A 21142-nucleotide genomic window follows, 5' to 3' on the forward strand; every position below is an offset into this window, starting at 1 on the left:
ATGTGATCCATGCTACTTTCATGTGAAGGGAAAATAAAAATCTATTCTACCTGAATGAAGACAAGCGTAAGCTGACATTGCAACAGGAACAAAAAGCATTTCCTGATTCCATACGTTGTGTGCCGTGCCTATAGAAAAAAATGGAAACACTTGTTAAATTAGAGTAGTAAAGTTGTGTTCAGTTCTGCTATATGTTTTTCAAGTTATAGGCAAACACTATATAGGTGGATATCAGACACTTGTGCATAGATGACATCTGTATTTAACTAAGTTTTATTTGGTACTCTCTGAGGAACAGTGAATGGCAAACTAGCAATCTAATGAACAACAGTTAGGCCAACAGTAAGATTCGTTCAGTTTCGGAGAATAGCTTTCCCATTTGGAGATTCCTGAGATGAATGCTCGTCCATTGGCCACACACTCATAACCTCAATCAATGCCAGGTTCAAAATTGTGGGCTGTATGCTTGTTGTTTTTCAATATGTATAAATATTAACATTAGTAATTCTACCAAATAGTCTTCTTACAAAGCCTAATTGTCTCACAAGTTAACTTGGCTTGCTTAAACTCCATTACATGATAGAGGTGTACAAGATATTAAGAGGAATAGACAGAGCCAGCGCCTTTTCCCCAGGGCACCACCACTCAGTACAAAAGGACATAGCTTTAAGGTAAGGGGAGGGAAATTCAAGGGGGATATTAGAGGAAGGATTTTCACTCAGAGAGTGGTTGGTGCGTGGAATGCACTGCCTGAATCAGTGGTGGAGGCAGATACATTAGTGAAGTTTAAGAGACTACTAGACAGATATATGGAGGAATTTAAGGTGGGGGAGGGGTTATATGTGAGGCAGGGTTTGAGGGTCGGCACAACACTGTGGGCCGAAGGGCCTGTAATGTGCTGTACTATTCTATGTTCTATTACCTATTTACATTCTTACAAAGGAAGATGGATTAAGAGTAACTGTCAATGAATTATAAAGATGAAGGCTAATTATTTTGCTACTTATGCAATGTCTTCTGACTTCTCCCACACAGATACCTTCAAAATCTCCCAAGGGTCTATTTGTCGTTTCTATTTCACTTATTCAGTCACTTATTCACTTTTCAGTCACATCAGGTTCCATATTTATGGATGACACCCAGTTGTCACTCGCAGCCATCTCTCTGGAGCGCTTAGATTATACCACATTGTTATCTGAAATCTAACAGTGCCTGCCAAAAACATTCCTATAAAATGTGAGTCAGCTGAGGCCTTTACTCCTTAGAACAAAAAACAGAAGTCTTCATCATTACATAGATGAACTTTTGCAGTGGTGACTGCACTTAAAATGATACTAAAGTGACAGTTAATTTCTTCCTCCGATTCTCATCCAGTAATGTCCATAAAGAAGCAAGATGAGAAACGGGCATTAGGTGTAATGCCTTCCATAGATGAATGAACCACCTACAGTAGAAGCCTGGAACAATACCACTAAAGAACGTTATGAAAAATTTTGAAGATCATCTGGAAGGACATTAGTACTAAGATCAGTATACTGGAGGAGGACAACATGAACAGCATTTCTACCATTATAAAGCAACCAACTCTGATGGACAGATCTTGTCATTCAGATGCCTAACTCACATCTCCCCAAACAGATCCTTTTGTCCTAGCTGAAGGTAGGTCAGCGAGCTCCTGGTTGGCAAAGGAAGCACTTCAAAGATAACATCAAAATCAGCTTAGAGAAGTTCAATACTACATCTAAAACTTGGGAGGATATTGCTCTCAATAGATACACCTGGAGGAAATCTGTTCAAGAGGGAACTGTTCTAAATGAGAGCAACCTCCGATCTGCCACAGAGAACAAAAGGCAGCAGCGAAAGAAGAGAATGAATGACCAAAAGATCTGACCACTAACCACAGTCAACACTTACTCTTGTCCACACTGTACCAGAAAACATGGATCCCAGATTGACCTCTACAATCAGCTGAGGATCCACCAATAGACAATCCCTTAGGAGAACATACTCGACTCGAGTGATCACACTACAATGGTTGAATTTTATCTATTAGAAACTTATTTACAGTAAGCTGTGAAGATATTAAAGAGCATTCAGAAAAGATGGACAGCAATGATGCCTGGAATTAAGATATATGGATACAAAGATGGATTGGAGGAGGTTGGGACTGTTTATTTTGTAAAGAGGCTAAGAAATTAATTACTATCAGTCCATGACTATTTAATAAAAGTTAATGAGAATTAACAGCAACATGAGGAAAACCATTTCAAAATAAATATGTGGTTGAAATCTGAAACACATTGCTTGCACAGCTGGTTCAGGCATATTCCACTATGGACTTCAAAAAGAATTTGGATAAACATATGGTGGAGCAAAGAATTTCAACACTACAGACATGGGAGTGGAACTCAAGATTTGCTCTGGTACAATCCGCACAGACATGATAGGCTTAGTGGCCCTCATTCTGAGCTGAACTCATTGCGACTTCCATGCCATGAAGTAACTAGTGTGGTTATAAAAATGGAACTGATACACATATTTTCCAGAGATTTGGTTGTAAAATTATCATCCTGCTACAGAAACAATCCATCTTAAAATATCTTCAGCATATTTCAAGTCCTCTCTAGATTAATGTCTGGCAGCCTCTGGGTAGGTACACAGCATACACTGGTTGGCAACTGGCCGCTGAGACTAAGTATATACAAAATTTAATCCAACTTGGCTCACTGCACATTGCTTGACAAATACCTTCCAAGTGACATGGATAGTTTTAACCTTGAAAATGCTGATCATCCAAAATACTTCAGCATATATTTAGACAGCAAGCTGTTCTTCAATGATCCCATTACCAAACACCAGTAGGATCATCACTAGAACTGGCATCATTTCAGCAATAGGTCAGGGATTCTGTTCAAAAATGTTTCAGAATTCAGTATATGAACCTTGTATTGCATTATCAGTGGTATAAACTCTGAACCAATTAGTATGCAACTTTAAATAACTAGTACATCCACCCATATGGTTACTTGCATAAAGTTAGCTTGTACTCTGATAATGAATCAGAGAGTCTGATGACTTCAGCAGTTCATTCAGTATAAGGTGCAACTGTTTCTTGCTCAGCTTGACTAGGGATGGGCATTAAACATTTAGCTGCAATTCTTGCCCACATCCAAGGAAACTTGCTGCCACCATGAAGAAAGTTAGGGGTAAGGGTATGAGGGGTAGAAATTAGAGACAGAATTGGGCTTTATTTCGTAGGCTTCCATTGCAAATCTAGATGAACTAAAGGAATATATTTTTATTGCAATAAATGCTCTTCCCTTCTTCTCTGCCATTTTACAAACACTGCAGAATATTCAATACAGAAAACCCAAGATTGCTATCCATTTCCTAACCTTAAGGGATCAGCCACAATGTATCAATGTAAGTTCCATACTATGCTTTCCCTGCTTGCAAACAAGCATCCTGACTGATGGAACTCTAACCAACTGTGCCGACAATGAATGCACAATGACAGTCTCTGTGCTACTTTGGGAACACTGAGCATTGACAACAGGCACATTAACTTCATTACCCTTCAAATGGAAGTCTCCCCAAATCCTTGAGCACAACACCTTTGTAACTCTCACTTTGGCCAGCGGCTGATAGCCCCCTGATAGCCCCCGGCCCGGCCAAACTTAAGAATTCATGTTTGGGTGGATGCTGCACGATGTGTCCCGTTACAATTCAGTACCCCGAAATAACAAAAAGTACACAATATGCGATTAAATGATTCAGCTTTATAATTCTTACTCTGATATGGTTAGTAAAGAAAACAAAAAAAAGGGGCTCAATCTTATGAAACAGTCTATTGCGCAATGTTGGAGCTCACTGATAAGTTGGTTGCCCACCATCGACCTCCTCTGATCATCGCTGCTCTTTGGACCCTTGCTCCAAGTCCACCCCATCCGAAGGTCTACCAACTCTCTCCATTCGCGTCTTCTCTCATCTCTCCCTGGCAAAAAGACCGTGAAAATCTCTCTTCCAGACTTACAAGAAAGAATAGCAGCATTCCAAACCCCATTATCTCTAGTCATAACCCAAACACTGCTGCTACAGAGAAACCTTACAGCATGTTACATTTTCAATACCTGTTGTGAACTACCTGTGCAGTGAACAAATGTTAGCATTGATATTTATGCTGTTTACTGATAAATGTAGTGCCCTACCTGCTGTTAAATTCCTGCAATTCACTTTGAAACAATGCACCCTTGTTGAAAACATTAACTTGCATTCTGAGGTCAATGAAAAGTCTGTTCAACAGCTGATATGGCAAGGTGAGAAGTCAATCTTCCCATCTCATTTCACATTCTCAACTCACCAATGCCACAAAATTAGAGGGAGATTGCTCCAGAAATGAAGTTTCAAAATCACAATTGCTCTGTTACCTGACAATTCACTGCAAAAAATATTTGGCAAACAACTTAGATTACTCTTCATAATGCTGCTGCAGTACACATTTAAACAAAATGTCTTAGAAAGCATCCTTGAGACAGCTGAACCTTTACAGAATAAGAACATAAAATACACAGAACCACCCATTTGGCTCCATTTCACTTGCAGTTCAAGTATGGAACTCGCTACTCCACGTAGTAATTGAGGCAAAGAGCATAAAAATGTTTAAAGAGGAGCAAAACAATACAATGCGGACAAAGAGTTAGAAAATTGCTGGTGTGAGTAGCAGAAGGCTAAAGGAAGCATAAATGGCAAGATAAATCTGCTGAAATGGACAGTCTGCTTCTGTACTGCGAACAGCATACAGAATGTTGCTTACTAATGTTGTTTACTAGTGTGAAAAATTTCACTTCAATATTTATTTGCTGCCTCTCATGTGCTCGGTTTGTAATTTAAGATTTGCACTGTGTGGATTTATTTTTAGATCCTGAGGCAGAAAATACTATAGTGATTTGATGGCAGATGTTTAATTGCCATTTGTTACTATTATCATGTTACAAGCTTTCTAATGTTTGATCCTTAGCTAGAAAGTAGTCATGTGCTTTACACAAATAGATTAATCACCCAACAATGACTGCCCTGTTTATTTTCCTATTATCCATTTTTAACCTGAGGTGCATCCTCAACAAGTCAGGAGAAAAATCCTTTCCCATAAACATTGTATTTCAAGTGTAGAAGATACACAGAGAACACAGAATGCAACTTATCAGAAGCAAGAACATTAGCACACAAGAGACCCTTTGGCTCGGCCTGAAACGTTGACTATACTTTTTTCCAATAGATACTATCTGGCCTGCTGAGTTTCTCCAGCATTTTCTGTGTGTTGCTCGGGTTTCCTGCATTTGCAGATTTTCTCTTATTTGACATTAGAACCCAAGTGAAGCATTCAGCCACCTCTGGCCTGCCACTCTATTCAATTTGATATTGAGTGACAGACACCTCAAATTCACTTGTCCGGTTTTTACTTCACATCCATTTAGACTTTAATTGCCCTTATTGGCCTATTCACATTTCGCACACTATGATTTTAAAAAAACATCTCAATATTGACAACTGTACCCAAGAATAGTTTTTCCAATTCTATTCTACCAAACTCTGAACCAATTAGTATGCAACTTTAAATAACTAGTACATCCACCCATAAGGTTACTTGCATAAATTTAGCTTGTAATCTGATAATGAGTCAGAGAGGATAATGAGTCTGATGACCTCAGCATTCATTCAGTAGAAGGTGCAACTGTTTCTTACCCATCTTGACTAGTGGTGGGCAGGAAATACTTAGCTGCAATTTGTGACAAGATCACCCCTCTTACACTCTGTTTGGTTATGCAGTAATTATGGCTCCTTAGTGAAGAAAACCTGTCTTAAATTATTCAATATCAATATACGGTATACATGAAATATGACACTACAAAAATCTCAGGTTCAGTAGCATCTGTGGAGCAAGAAACTACTAATGAATTCAAATCAAAAAATAAAAACACAAAATGCTGGCAGAACTCAGCAGGCCAGACAAGTAGACTTCATCCCTCCCCCACTTCTTATCCCCTCTCCACCATCCCATGTTACTTCACTCCTGATGAAGGGTTTCGGCCCGAAACGTCGTCACTACCTCCTCCCATAGATGTTGTCTGGCCTGCTGAGTTCTGCCAGCATTTTGTGTTTTTATTTATTTCCAGCATCTGCAGATTCACTCATATGCCAATGGATTCAAATCAATATTTTTTCTCAAAACTTGCGATGAGAAACAAGCAACCACAAATATGAACTCTGTTTCTCTCTCCAAAGATGCTGCCAGATCCGAAATTAGAGTTAAAAAATGTTGGAAATATGAGAAAACAGTGACCCTCCATTATTGTTGCTTAGGGTAAATTGAACAATATGCAATCTCAGAGACAGCCATTAAAAGAGGATAGAAACAGAAAACCTACAGCACAATACAGCCCTTTGGCCCACAAAGTTGTGCCGTACATGTCCCTACCTTAGAAATTACTAGGCTTACCCATAGCCCTCTATTTTTCTAAGCTCCATGTACCTATCCAAAAGTCTCTTAAAAGATCTTATCGTATCCGCCTCCACCACCATTGCTAGCAGCCCATTCCACACACTCACCACTCTCCGAGTAAAAAAAACTTACCCCGTTATCTCCTCTATACCTACTCCCCAGCACCTTAAACCTGTGTCCTCTTGTGGCAACCATTTCAGCCCTGGGAAAAAGCCTCTGACTACCCATACGATCAATGCCTCTCATCATCTTATACACCTCTATCAGGTCACCTCTCATCCTCCGTCGCTCCAAGCAGAAAAGGCTGAGTTCACTCAACCTATCCTCATAAGGCATGCTCCCCAATACAGGCAATATCCTTGTAAATCTCCTCTGCACCCTTTCTATGGCTTCCACATCCATTCTGTAGTGAGGCAACCAGAGCTGAGCACAGTACTCCAAGTAGAGTCTGACCAGAGTCCTATTCTGTGGTTGATGAAGGCCAAAACACCATATGCTTTCTTAACCACAGAGTCAACCTGCGCAGCTGCTTTGAGCGTCCTATGGACTTGGACCCCAAGATCACTCTGATCCTCCACACTGCCAAGAGTCTTACCATTAATACTATATTCTGCCATATTTGACCTACCAAAATGAACCACTTCACTTATCTTGAACTCCATCTGCCACTTCTCAGTCCAGTTTTGCATTCTATTAATGTCCCACTGTAACCTCTGACAGCCCTCCACACAATACACAACACCTCCACCTTTGTGTCATCAGCAAACTTACTAACTCATCCCTCCACTTCCTCATCCAGGTCATTTATAAACATCACGAACAGTAAGGGTCCCAGAACAAATCCCTGAAGCACTCCACTGGTGATCAACTTCCAGGAATGGAATTAGGTGGAGGATGAATGCGTGGTTGAGGGATTGGAGCAGGGGGCAGGGATTCAAGTTTCTGGATCATTGGGACCTCTTCTGGGGCAGGCGTGACCTGTTCAAGAAGGACGGGTTACACTTGAATCCTGGGGGGACCAATATCCTAGCGGGGAGGTTTGCTAGGGCTACGGGGCAGACTTTAAACTAGTAAGATGGGGGGGCGGAAATCAATTTGAGGAAACTATGGGAGAGGAGGTTAGTTCACCAGTAGAGCAAGTAAGTAGACCGTGTGTGAGGGAGGACAGGCAGGTGATGGAGGAGGGATGCGCTCAGCCCGAAGTTGTAGGGGAGAAGAAAGAAAAGGATAATAGATTTGAATGCATTGCTAGGGATGAAAAGAGAGGAGGAGGTGGAGAGTATCTTAAATGTATCTATTTTAATGCTAGGAGCATTGTAAGAAAGGTGGATGAGCTTAAAGTGTGGATTGATACCTGGAATTATGATGTTGTAGCTATTAGTGAAACATGGTTGCAGGAAGGGTGTGATTGGCAACTAAATATTCCTGGATTTAGTTGCTTCAGGTGTGATAGAGTAGGAGGGGCCAGAGGAGGAGGTGTTGCATTGCTTGTCCGAGAAAATCTTATGGCGGTGCTTTGGAAGGATAGATTACAGAGCTCCTCTAGGGAGGCTATTTGGGTGGAATTGAGGAATGGGAAAGGTGTAGTAACACTGATAGGAGTGTATTATAGGCCACCTAATGGGGAGCGTGAGTTGGAAGAGCAAATGTGTAAGGAGATAGCAGATATTTGTAGTAAACACAAGGTGGTGATTGTGGGAGATTTTAATTTTCCACACATAGATTGGGAAGCTCATTCTGTAAAAGGGCTGGATGGTTTAGAGTTTGTGAAATGTGTGCAGGATAGCTTTTTGCAACAATACATAGAAGTACCGACTAGAGATGGGGCAGTGTTGGATCTCCTGTTAGGGAATGCGATAGGTCAGCTGACAGATGTATGTGTTGGGGAGCACTTCGGGTCCAGTGATCACAATAGCATTAGCTTCAATATAATTATGGAGAAGGACAGGACTGGACCTAGAGTTGAGATTTTTGATTGGAGAAAGGCTAACTTTGAGGAGATGCGCAGGGATTTAGAGAGAGTGGAATGGGTCAAGTTGTTTTATGGGAAGGATGTAATAGAGAAATGGAGGTCATTTAAGGGTGAAATTATGAGGGTACAGAATCTTTATGTTCCTGTTCGGTTGAAAGGAAAGATTAAAGGTTTGAAAGCGCCATGGTTTTCAAGGGATATTAGAAACTTGGTTCGAAAAAAGAGGGATGTCTACAATAGATATAGGCAGCATGGAGTAAAGGAATTGCTCGAGGAATATAAAGAATGTAAAAGGAAACTTAAGAAAGAGATTAGAAAAGCTAAAAGAAGTTACGAGTTTGGTTTGGCAAATAAGGTGGAAGTAAATCCGAAAGGCTTCTACAGTTATATTAAAAGCAAGAGGATAGTGAGGGATAAAATTGGTCCCTTAGAGAATCAGGGTGGTCAGCTATGTGTGGAGCCGAGGGAGATGGGAGAGATTTTGAACAATTTCTTCTCTTCGGTATTCACTAAGGAGAAGGATATCGAATGGTGTAAGGTGTGGGAAACAAGTAAGGAAGTTATGGAACCTATGACAATTAAAGAGGTGGAAGTACTGGCGCTTTTAAGAAATTTAAAAGTGGATAAATCTCCGGGTCCTGACCGGATATTCCCCAGGACCTTGAGGGAAGTTTGTGTAGAGATAGCAGGAGCTCTGACGGAGATCTTTCAGATGTCATTAGAAACAGGGATTGTGCCGGAGGATTGGCGTATTGCTCATGTGGTTCCATTGTTTAAAAAGGGTTCTAGAAGTAAGCCTGGCAATTATAGACCTGTCAGTTTGACATCAGTGGTGGGTAAATTAATGGAAAGTATTCTTAGAGATAGTATTTATAATTATCTGGATAGACAGGATCTGATTAGGAGTAGCCAGCATGGATTTGTGCGTGGAAGGTCATGTTTGACAAACCTTATTGAATTTTTTGAAGTAGTTACGAGGAATGTTGACGAGGGTAAGGCAGTGGATGTAGTCTATATGGACTTCAGCAAGGCCTTTGACAAAGTTCCACATGGAAGGTTAGTTAAGAAGGTTCAGTCGTTAGGTATTAGTGCTGGAGTAATAAAATGGATTCAACAGTGGCTAGATGGGAGATGCCAGAGAGTAGTGGTGGATAATTGTTTATCGGGATGGAGGCCGGTGACTAGCGGGGTGCCTCAGGGATCTGTTTTGGGCCCAATGTTGTTTGTAATATACATAAATGATCTGGATGATGGGGTGGTAAATTGGATTAGTAAGTATGCTGATGATACTAAGGTAGGAGGTGTTGTGGATAATGAGGTGGGTTTTCAAAGCTTGCAGGGAGATTTATGCCGGTTAGAAGAATGGGCTGAACGTTGGCAGATGGAGTTTAATGCTGAGAAGTGTGAGGTTCTACATTTTGGCAGGAATAATCCAAATAGAACATACAGGGTAAATGGTAGGGCATTGAGGAATGCAGTGGAACAGAGAGATCTAGGAATAACAGTGCATAGTTCCCTGAAGGTGGAGTCTCATGTAGATAGGGTGGTGAAGAAGGCTTTTGGAACGCTGGCCTTTATAAATCAGAGCATTGAGTACAGAAGTTGGGATGTAATGTTAAAATTGTACAAGGCATTGGTAAGGCCAAATTTGGAATATTGTGTACAGTTCTGGTCACCGAATTATAGGAAAGATATCAATAAATTAGAGAGAGTGCAGAGACGATTTACTAGGATGTTACCAGGGTTTCAGCACTTAAGTTACAGAGAAAGGTTGAACAAGTTAGGTCTCTATTCATTGGAGCGTAGAAGGTTGAGGGGGGATTTGATCGAGGTATTTAAAATGTTGAGAGGGATAGATAGAGTTGATGTGAATAGGCTGTTTCCATTGAGAGTAGGGGAGATTCAAACGAGAGGACATGATTTGAGAGTTAGGGGGCAAAAGTTTAAGGGAAACACGAGGGGGTATTTCTTTACTCAGAGAGTGATAGCTGTGTGGAATGAGCTTCCTGTAGAAGTAGTAGAGGCCAGATCAGTTGTGTCATTTAAGGTAAAATTGGATAGGTATATGGATAGGAAAGGAGTGGAGGGTTATGGGCTGAGTGCGGGTAGGTGGGACTAGGTGAGATTAAGAGTTCGGCACGGACTAGGAGGGCCGGAATGGCCTGTTTCCGTGCTGTGATTGTTATATGGTTATAATATGACCCGTCTACAACCACTCTTTGCCTTCTGTGGGCAAGCCAGTTCTGGATTCACAAAGCAATGTCCTCTTAGATCCCATGCCTCCTTACTTTCTCAATAAGCCTTGCATGGGGTACCTTATCAAATGCCTTGCTGAAATCCATATACACTACATCTACTGCTCTTTCTTCAGTGTATTTAGTCACATCCTCAAAAAATTCAATCAGGCTCGTAGGGCACGACCTGCCCTTGACAAAGCCATGCTGACTATTCTTAATCATATTGTACCTCTCCAAATGTTCCTAAATCCTGCCTCTCAGGATCTTCATCAACTTATCAACCACTGAGGTAAGACTCACTTGTCTATAATTTCTTGGGCTACCTCTACTCCCTTTCTTGAATAAAGGAACAACATTCACAACCCTCCAATCCTCCGGAACCTCTCCAGTCCCCATTGATGATGCAAATATCATCGCCAGAGGCTCAGCAATCTCCTCCCTCACCTCCCACAGTAGCCTGGGGTGTATCTCATCCTGTCCCGGCAACTTACCCAACTTGATGCTTTCCAAAAGCTCCAGCACATCCTCTTTCTTAATATCTACATGCTTAAGCTTTTCAGTCTGCTGCAAGTCATCACTACAATCACCAAGAGCCTTTTCCATGGTGAATACTGAAGCAAAATATTCATTAAGTACCTCTGCTATTTCCTCCAGTTCCATACACACTTTTCCACTGTTACACTTGACAGGTCCCATTCTTTCATGTCTTATCCTCTTGTTCTTCACACACTTGTAGAATGCCGGGGTTTTCCTTAATCCTGCCTGCCAAGGCCTTCTCTAGCCCTCCTAATTTCCTTCTTAAGCTCTTTTAACCTTGTAATCTTCTAGATCTCTAACATCACCTAGCTCTCTGAACCTTTTGTAAGTTTTTCTTTTCTTCTTGACTAGATTTATTACAGCCTTTGTACACCATGGTTCCTGTACCCTACCATAACTTCCCTGTCTCATTGGAACATACCTATACAGAACTCCACACAAATATTCCCTGAACATGTGCCACATCTCTTCTGTACTTTTCCCTGAGAAAGTCTGTTTCCAATTTAAGCTTCCAATTTCCTGCTTGATAGCCTCATAATTCCCCATACTCCAATTAAAAGCTTTTCTAACTTGTCTGTTCCTATCTCTCTCGGATGCTATCGTAAAAGAGATAGAATTATGATCACTATCTCCAAAATGCTCTCCCACTGTGAGATCTGACACCTGACCAGGTTCATTTCCCATCAAGTACAGCCTCTCCTCTTGTATGCTTATCTACATATTGTGTGAAGAAACCTTCCTGAACAGACCTAACAAACTCCACCCCATCTAAAACCCTTGCTCTAGAGAGCTGCCAATTGATATTTGGGAAATTAAAATCTCCCATCACGACAACTCTATTATTACACTTTTCCAGGATCTGTTTCCCTATCTGCTCCTCGATATCCCTGTTACTATTGGGCAGCCTATAAAAAACACCCAGTAAAGTTATTGACCCCTTCCTGTTCCTAATCTCCACTCACAGAGACTCCGTAGACAATCCCTCCATGGCGTTCACCTTTTCTGCAGCCGTGACACTATCTCTGATCAACAGTGCCACGCCCCCACCTCTTTTGCCTCCCTCCCTGTCCTTTCTGAAACATCTGAAACCCGGCAGCCGACAGTTGAAGTAACTTCTGAAGTATCTAAAACCCGGCATTTGAAGTATCTGATTTGTGTACGACCATCAGGGCACTCGATGCAACATTACTGTATTGGAATCTTTTTGAAGGGAGCAAGATTTGTTTTTTTTATATATAAGTATCCCAATGCTTATCTGTTCTAAAGCATTACCTCATTAAAAGGGGACTGGTCCTTGAAAAAGCATGCAACTACATTATAGGATGGTGCCAGCAGAAAAGAAACAATTGAAGTTAGTGTGAGCGCTGAAGGGTAGCGTAGGGAACTAGGAAAATAATTGCCTGTGTAGTGGGGGATTATCGTGCAGCTTGAATACAAACAATCACCTGTTCGATGAGTTTGATGATGCTGATGCTTTCTTCCTGGTGAAAGAAAATGGAGCACGGCAGGCTGTTCAAGAGGCCAGATAACTGCAGCGGGGAAAGTTCCTCAGAATCAAAGGAAACATTTGCACTGGTGGCATAGCCAAAGGTCTCCCAAGAACAGCGGGATGGGTAGAGTGGATCCATAGCAACACTGCAATAAATAAGGAATCAAAAATCATAGATGGACATTAAATGTTTTAGGACTGCCCAGTTTATTCTCCTTAAATCTGCAACACGGTAATTCACCACTGCCTGACATTCAGTAACAAATCACAGCCATGATAGAGCACCTCTTAGTTTTCTTCTCTCCCCTCATGGCTGGTACCTGTTAAATGACCCAGTTCACAGCACTGCTAAAGGAAGAACATTAAAGAACACCACAAATCCCCCATTTCACCCTTTCTGAAACTGTTACCTGCAGAATCTCCCTGCATGTTGTCCAAGATTTAAATATTTCTCCCAATCATCAGCTATTTGTTAGATACTTGAAGACTGATGGCAAGATACTAATCTGCCATTTTGTATATCCCTGCTGTAAATTTCCAACATTTCAGCATTATCTTATATTACCCAAATTACCCCATGTAAAAAAAAAATCAGGAAAATAGACCAATAAATATTCTATTTTTTTTTAAATTGGCCTCCAGGTGGGTTAGGAATTTTCACTTCTTACCAAGCCCACATTTGTACAGACCATGATTTATATGCTGGTTTGCCATGACTGAATCAAACTGTCCAAACACTGCTCAGCTGCAACTATACTTGCAACCAGATCTTCTACAAATCAATGTTCAATTTTCTTAATCAATTCTTCCTTATTCCATTCTTCATTGTTTACAAATGCAAACCATAATAATCACCGTGTGAAAAGAGAGCAATTTGTCAGCTCAGAAACAAACACTGATCCATTAGATTTTCAAAGGAGACAGTTTGGGTGCTCTCAATGTTGGTGTCACTGTTCACCATGGTCAAGCATACAGAGCCAGCTCCACTCAGTTCGTACTACTGCTTCAAAATCAAAAGCTGTGGATAAAGACTCATCCTTCACTGTAATTCCTAGCATCTGAGGTGCCAACTTTTGCACAAAACCCAGATGTCAGAATTGTTTGTTCACTTGGGTATCAGGCCAACATTTGTTCAGAACTCTAATTTTTTTTGAGGCCTTGCTGACTGAGTCCTATTGTTTGTAGCCAAATGTTCAATTACTACTTTATAAAAATCAAACAATCTTTCAAGATAACCCTAAAAAGTAGATAATGCTAAGAGTGAGAAAAGTTCCCTGTGGCCATTCCCACCCTTCCACATTTGAGTTCTGCAGCACTTGCTAGAATACATAAAAGAATACTATAAATCCACTTTTACATCAGCAGAATGGACACAGGAATCAGTAAATCCCCATTGATTCCTGCCCAGTACTGGATTTTCTGCATCCTATTGTACAATCTCTGATTGGTTTCCAAATGCATGGTGAATAGAATCCTCACCCAATGTCACTCTGCAGAAAAAGACAGTTGTTTCGAAAGTTAGCAGAGCTTCCCAGGCAGCAAATCACCTCCCCATACTCTTGCATGATTTTCATCATCTCGCACATTGCTGGGGGGGAAAAAAGCTTACATGTAACAAAAACTTTCAAGGAATTACACAAACAGCAGTTTCCTGCATACTACAATCATAATGACCACAATGCAATCAAACTTCTTGCACTCTTTCCTAGAACTTCCAAAGCTTGGATCCTCCACCTGCCTTTCAGCAACCAATCTGCACTTTGCTGAAAAATTAAGCTTAAAAAGGTTTCGCATTCCTTTCTTCACCTTATTACGCTTGGAGGAGTGAGGAACTGCAAGCTTTGACCTTTTACCAATATAAAAAATAGCTACCGAGTTTAAAGGCAGATGACTTTCATGAAATATAAGGGAGAGAACACAGTGTTACACCATCACTGGACCAGGTTTCTTGAGTACTGCTGAATCACATTTGTACTGTGCCTAGTCTTACAGACTTATGAAAATCTTGTTGCTTACATGACAAATACTAAGATCTTAGAAACTGATGAGTCTAAAACCAAAGCAAAATTAATTACTCTGTGGTCTTATATTGGTTCTAAAAGAACTATCCAGTTAGACCTCTACCTCTTCAAACAGTTACAGCACGCTCTTTTGAAAACCACTATTCAAACTGGATCAACACCCTCAAGGCAATACCTTACTACAATTCACAGTACATAAAAGAAATTCCTCCCTAGATTTTGGCAATTCAGTTATATCAGTGCCCTTCAACTAACAGGTCAGAATAGAGTCATCTGACAATATATTATTACTGCAGCTACAAGTATACAGCCAATGGTCACTTACTGTCCTGTGTGCAGTCTGTAAACAGAGGGACCAGTAAAGGCACATTATCAATGTTCTGGAGATGTGGTCGAACTTGGTGGATTCCTCGTGGCAGTTTAGCCTAAAAGTAAGGTAATGTTTAATTTACTTTGCTGCAAAAGAAAAATAAAAAATGGCATATGCTGATTGCACTGGAGCTATCAAAGGAATGGTTTCAAATGAAAGCTAATAAATACACCCATCAACTCCCTAATTATATTTAATTCTGCTGGGCATTGCTTCTGTGGAGCATTTTACTTTATTAAAGGCTGCAATAAAGGTATTTTTCTGTCATTATTAAAACTGCGCTATATGAATTGATTAAAAATGGTTTGCTTGGAACTCTCTGGACTTACGGTGTTTAAGAAATGATGTACAAAGGTTATAGATTCATCACTGCTTCATGAACTTGTAAACATTGCAGTTTTACATTTTTTCCAGCCATTACATCTATGGCATAAAGGGTTCAAAGCAAAATTTCAGTTTATATAGTGAAACTACTCTCCACAAATTCAGCACAGATCCACCACCAAGCCTCCAACTTACCCGATTATGATCTTCCAGAAAGCTGGGCACATCACTGTCCGTTGGCTGGAAGCTAATGAGGTCAGAGTGTCTCTCTTCTTCCATTAGTAATGCTCCCTCTGCATCATCCTTCGAATCTATGCAGTTACAAAGATCAATGGCTATAGTAAGATACAGTAAGGTTCAATGCCTCCACTGACTTGAAGGAATAGACCGAAGGCAGCTAAAACCTCCAAAGGCTGTGTTCTCAGCACAGGTTGTTGTGTTGTCTTCCTTATCCAGTAAGAAAAAATATATTGGCTCTAAGTAGCTCATATCCACAATATTAAAGGCTGTAGGGATTTAGCAGTCTGTTGGAGTCAAACAGCTGTTAGTCTTTAGCTGTTATGCATAAATTTACAATGAAAATTAATGATAAAAAGCATTCAAAGACAAAAACATTAAATACTTGTTTTGACTGCTCTCTCTAACACTTAACTTGGTTACCTACAAGAGAATGATAGAAGGGGTGCAGAGATTGGGGGAGGCATATACACCTGCATCAATGTACAATACACAGTTGCAACTCATGCACCAGATTTTACAGTAGAAATCACATTCTGCACATATTACACTGATCACATTTTCCCACAAACTTTAGCAGAAAGTATTAAAAGATTGCCTACCCTGAAGGTTATCATGTAGAGAGCCAGCGTGGCTTGGGCTTGACTGTGGGATTTCAGAACCAGAGCATCCACCATATGGTAGCAGAGAAATATGACAATTCCAGCCTGTTTCTAAACCCATCTTTTCTGCAAATACCTGGCCAAACAACAAATTATTATAAACTAAGCAAGTGGTCATCTGCACTGCTTTATACTAGAAGATAATTGCGAAGGTAAGCACAGTTTAAATCATCTGGATGTTTTCTTCCTTCCCCCACAAGCAAAACAAATTTATGCATTCAAATAAAATTATATCACATTGTTAAATAAAGAAACAAAGGTTAAATATGCACTTAGTGATTTTCATCATTAGGACATCCAAGTCAAAGAACTTTACAATCACTTACAGACACTGAAGTTTTAACTTGCCTCTCAAATTGCGGAGTTACACCGCATGGAAAAAAGGCAGCATAGTATATATGTCTAATGTTGGGAGACCAAGATTAGAAAAGAAACCTGGAGAACTTTGTTTTCTCAGATTAATGCAAAGGGATCTTCTCCTTGACAAGGAAACTGTCAAGTTTAATTAGTTTAATTCCCCACATTAAAATTATCTTTTTCAGCAGTCACTTCAGATTACATATTCTAATTCTGGATATGAACATTCAACAAAAGTATTGAAATCTTCCACAGCAAACTGACACAAAAAAGTGCAAGTTGTATTACTGAGTGCAGGATTTAAAGGTTCTGACACAGTACACTCCCTGGAGAAACTTCAGGCAAATGACTCAAGAGATTCTGCAGATTATGGAAATCTTGAGCAACACACACAAATATTGAAGGAATTCAGCAGGTCAGGCAGTACCTATTGATATTTTGGGCCAACACCCTTCATACAGGACTGGAAAGGAAGTTTCCAGCAAGCCAGAATAAGAAGGTGCGGTGAGTGGGAGTACAAGCGATTGGTGATAAGTGAGACAAAAGAGGAGGAAGGCGGGTGATGGAGGAAAGATGTGAGAAACTGTAAGGGACAGGTGAAAGACAAAGGCTGAAGAAGGAATCTAAATGATGAGGGCGGCGAACCTTGGAATAAAGTGAAGGAGGTGGGGAACCAAAGGGAAGTAAGTGATAAAAACACAAAATGCTGGCAGAACTCAGCAGGCCAGACAGCATCTATGGGAGGAAGTAGTTACGGGAAGGTCATGAAGACAACAGGATAACTAGAATGGGAATGCAGAGAGAAAAAGGATGAGGGGCTTTAAAAACAGAGGGGAGTGAAAGTTAAGAGAAATTGAGGTTCATGCCATCTGGCTGGAGGCTAACCACACAAATGAGATACTGCCCCTGCCCTTATAAGTTCCTTCAGCAATTTTTATTACACCGGATGACTGCTTCTTCCCCCCCCCCCAGATCTGAGGCTGTAAGTAAAGAACTTTTTTTAAAAAATAAACAGCCTTGGAGAGTTTAGTGCATTTTGTAGAACAGGCACAACACAGCCAAAATGCACACAGCAGTAAATATTTACTGTAGTCAGCAGAGTACTGAGTGTTGTCACGACACTCATCAGGCAAGAAATGTTCCACAATATACATGGTGGAAAGGCTTTGGAAAGTCAGAGATAAATAACTCATGACATGACATCACAATCTCTGACCTGGTCCAGCTATCACACTATTGATCCAGTTTTCAATCAGAGCAGTAGCGATAAGGGATTCGATAGTTAGGGGGGTCAGATAGGAGGTTCTGTGGAAGAGATTGAGAATCCCAGATGGTCTGTTGCCTCCCTGGTGCCAGGGTCTGCGATATCTCGGATCGAGTTCTCAGTATTCTCAAGAGGAAGGGTGAGCAGCTGGATGTCGTGGTCCATGTAGGGACCAATGACGTGGGTAGGAAGAGTGAGGAGGTCCTGAAAGGTGAGTTTAGGGAGCTAGGTGCCAAGTTAAAGGACAAGACCTCCAGGATAGCAATCTCAGGATTTCTACCAGTGCCACGTGCAGGTGGGTTTAGAAATAATAAGATAGTGCAGATCAACACGTGGCTGAAGACATGGTGCAGGAGGGAGGGAGTCAGATTTATAGATAATTGGACAGTTTTCCAGGGAAGGTGGAACCTGTTCCGGCGGGACAGTTTACATCTGAACTGAAGGGGGACAAATATTCTTGCAGGTAGGTTTGCTAGACAGGCTCCAGTGGATTTAAACTAGTTACAAAGGGGGAGGAGAACCAGAGTGTAGGAACAGATGTATGGGAGAAGGAAGAAAAAGAAGACAGTAAAGTTCTTTTTACTGTTAGAGATAAACAGAGAAGAGATGGTAGAGAATTTCTTAAATGCATTTATTTTAATGCTAGGAGCATTGTAAGAAAGGTGGATGAGCTTAGAGCATGGATTGATACCTGGAAATATGATGTTGTAGCTATTACTGACACATGGTTGCAGTAGGAGGGGTGTGATTGGCAACTAAATATTCCTGGATTTCGTTGTTTCAGGTGTGATAGAATCGGAGGGACAAGAGGGGGAGGTGTTGTGTTGCTTGTCAGAGAAAAAATATTACAGCAGTGCTCTGGCAGGATAGATTAGAGGGCTTGTCTAGGGAGACTATTTGGGTGGAATTGAGGAATGGGAAAGGTGTAGTAACACTTAAAGGGGTGTATTATAGACCATCTAATGGGGAGCGAGAATTGGAGGAGCAAATTTGCAAGGAGATAGCAGATATTTGTAGTAAGCACAGGGTTGTGATTGTGGGAGATTTTAATTTTCCACACATAGACTGGGAAGCCCATACAGTAAAAAGGGATGGATGGTTTGGAGTTTGTAAAATGTGTGCAGGATAGTTTTTTGCAGCAATACATAAAGGTACCAACTAGAGAAGGGGCAGTGTTCCATCTTCTGTTACGGAATGAAATAGGTCAGGTGACGGAGGTATGTGTTGGGGAGCACTTCGGGTCCAGTGATCACAATGCCATTAGTTTCAATATAATGATGGAGAAGGATAGGACTGGTGCCAGGGTTGAGATTTTTGATTAAGAAAGGCTAACTTTGAGGAGATGCGAAAGGATTTGGAAGGAGTGGATTTGGGACAATTTATTTTATGGGAAGGATGTAATAGAGAAATGGAGGTCATTTAAAGGTGAAATTTTGAGGGTACAGAATCTTTATGTTCCTGTTAGGTTGAAAGGAAAGGTTAAAAGTTTGAGAGAGCCATGGTTTTCAAGGGATATTGGAAACTTGGTTAGGAAAAACAGATATCTACAATAAATATAGGCAGCATGGAGTAAATGAGGTGCTCAAGGAATATAAAGAATGTAAGAAGAATCTTAAGAAAGAAATTAGAAAAGCTAAAAGAAGATACGAGGTTGCTTTAGCAAATAAGGTGAAAATAAATCTGAAGGGTTTCTACAGTTGTATTAATAGCAAAAGGATAGTGAGGGATAAAATTGGTCCCTTAGAGAATCAGAGTGGACAGCTATGTGTGGAGCCGAAAGAAATGGGGGAGATTTTGAACAATTTCTTTTCTTCTGCATTCACTAAGGAGAAGGATATTGAATTGTGTAAGGTAAGGGAAACAAGTAGGGAATTTATGGAAACTATGACTATTAAAGAGGAGGAAGTACTGGTGCTTTTAAGGAATATAAAAGTGGATAAATCTCCAGATCCTGACAGGATATTCCCTAGGACCTTGAGGGAGATTAGTGTGGAAATAGCAGGGTCTCTGACAGAAATATTTCAAATGTCATTAGAAACGGGGATGGTGCCGGAGGATTGGCGTATTGCTCATGTGGTTCCATTGTTTAAAAAGGGCTCTAAGAGTAAACCTAGCAATTATAGGCCTGTCAGTTTGACGTCAGTGGTGGGTAAATTAATGGAAAGTATTCTTAGAGATGGTATATATAATTATCTGGATAGACAGGGTCTGATTAGGAACCGTCAACTTGGATTTGTGCGTGGAAGGTCATATTTGACAAATCTTATTGAATTTTTTGAAGATGTTATGAAGAAAGTTGACGAGGGTAAAGCAGTGGATGTTGTCTATATAGACTTCAGTAAGGCCTTTGACAAGGTTCCGCACGGAAGGTTAGTTAGGAAGGCTCAATCGTTAGGTATTAATATTGAAGTAGTAAAATGGATTCAACAGTGGCTGGATGGGAGATGCCAGAGAGTAGTGGTGGATAACTGTTTGTCAGGTTGGAGGCCGGTGACTAGTGATCTGTACCTGGTCCAATTTGTTTGCCATATACATTAATGATCTGGATGATGGGGTGGTAAATTGAATTAGTAAGAATGCAGATGATACTAAGGTAGGTGGCGTTGTGGATAATGAAGTAGGTTTTCAAAGTTTGCAGAGAGATTTAGGCCAGTTAGAAGAGTGGGCTGAACAATGGCAGATGGAATTTAATGCTGATAAGTCTGTGGTGCTACATTTTGGTAGGAATAATCCAAATAGGATATACATGGTAAATGGTAGGGCACTGAAGAATGCAGAAGAACAGAGTGATCTAGGAATAATGGTGCATAGTTCCCTGAAGGTGGAATCTCAGGTGGATAGGGTGATGAAGAAAGCTCTTGGTATGTTGGCCTTTATAAATCAGAGCATTGAGTATAGGAGTTGGGATGTAATGTTAAAATTGTACAAGGCATTAGTAAGGCTGAATTTGGAGAATTGTGTACAGTTCTGGTCACCGAATTATAGGAAAGATGTCAACAAAATAGAGAGAGTACAGAGGAGATTTATTAGAATGTTACCTGGGTTTCAGCACCTAAGTTACAGGGAAAGATTGAACAAGTTAGGTCTTTATTACTTGGAGCGTAGAAGGTTGAGGGAGGACTTGATAGTGGTATTTAAAATTATGAGGGGATAGATAGAGTTGACGTGGATAG

General features: G+C 40.6%; 1 protein-coding gene across 1 annotated transcript in view; it reads right to left on the minus strand.

Moving 5' to 3' along the window:
• Positions 1-41: 41 nt before the first annotated feature.
• Positions 42-21142, minus strand: part of LOC140714945 (transmembrane protein 94-like) — a 113494-nt gene continuing 92393 nt past the window's right edge. Inside the window, exons 19-24 of the mRNA XM_073026635.1 lie at positions 16289-16424; positions 15645-15760; positions 15081-15180; positions 14214-14322; positions 12691-12880; positions 42-128 (exon numbers count right to left, since the gene is read on the minus strand). Of these exons, the coding sequence (XP_072882736.1) occupies positions 42-128; positions 12691-12880; positions 14214-14322; positions 15081-15180; positions 15645-15760; positions 16289-16424 (738 nt within the window). The remainder of the gene's footprint in view (positions 129-12690; positions 12881-14213; positions 14323-15080; positions 15181-15644; positions 15761-16288; positions 16425-21142) is intronic.

This window comes from Hemitrygon akajei, chromosome 22 (assembly GCF_048418815.1).
Source record: "Hemitrygon akajei chromosome 22, sHemAka1.3, whole genome shotgun sequence".
Taxonomy (NCBI): Eukaryota; Metazoa; Chordata; class Chondrichthyes; order Myliobatiformes; family Dasyatidae; genus Hemitrygon; species Hemitrygon akajei.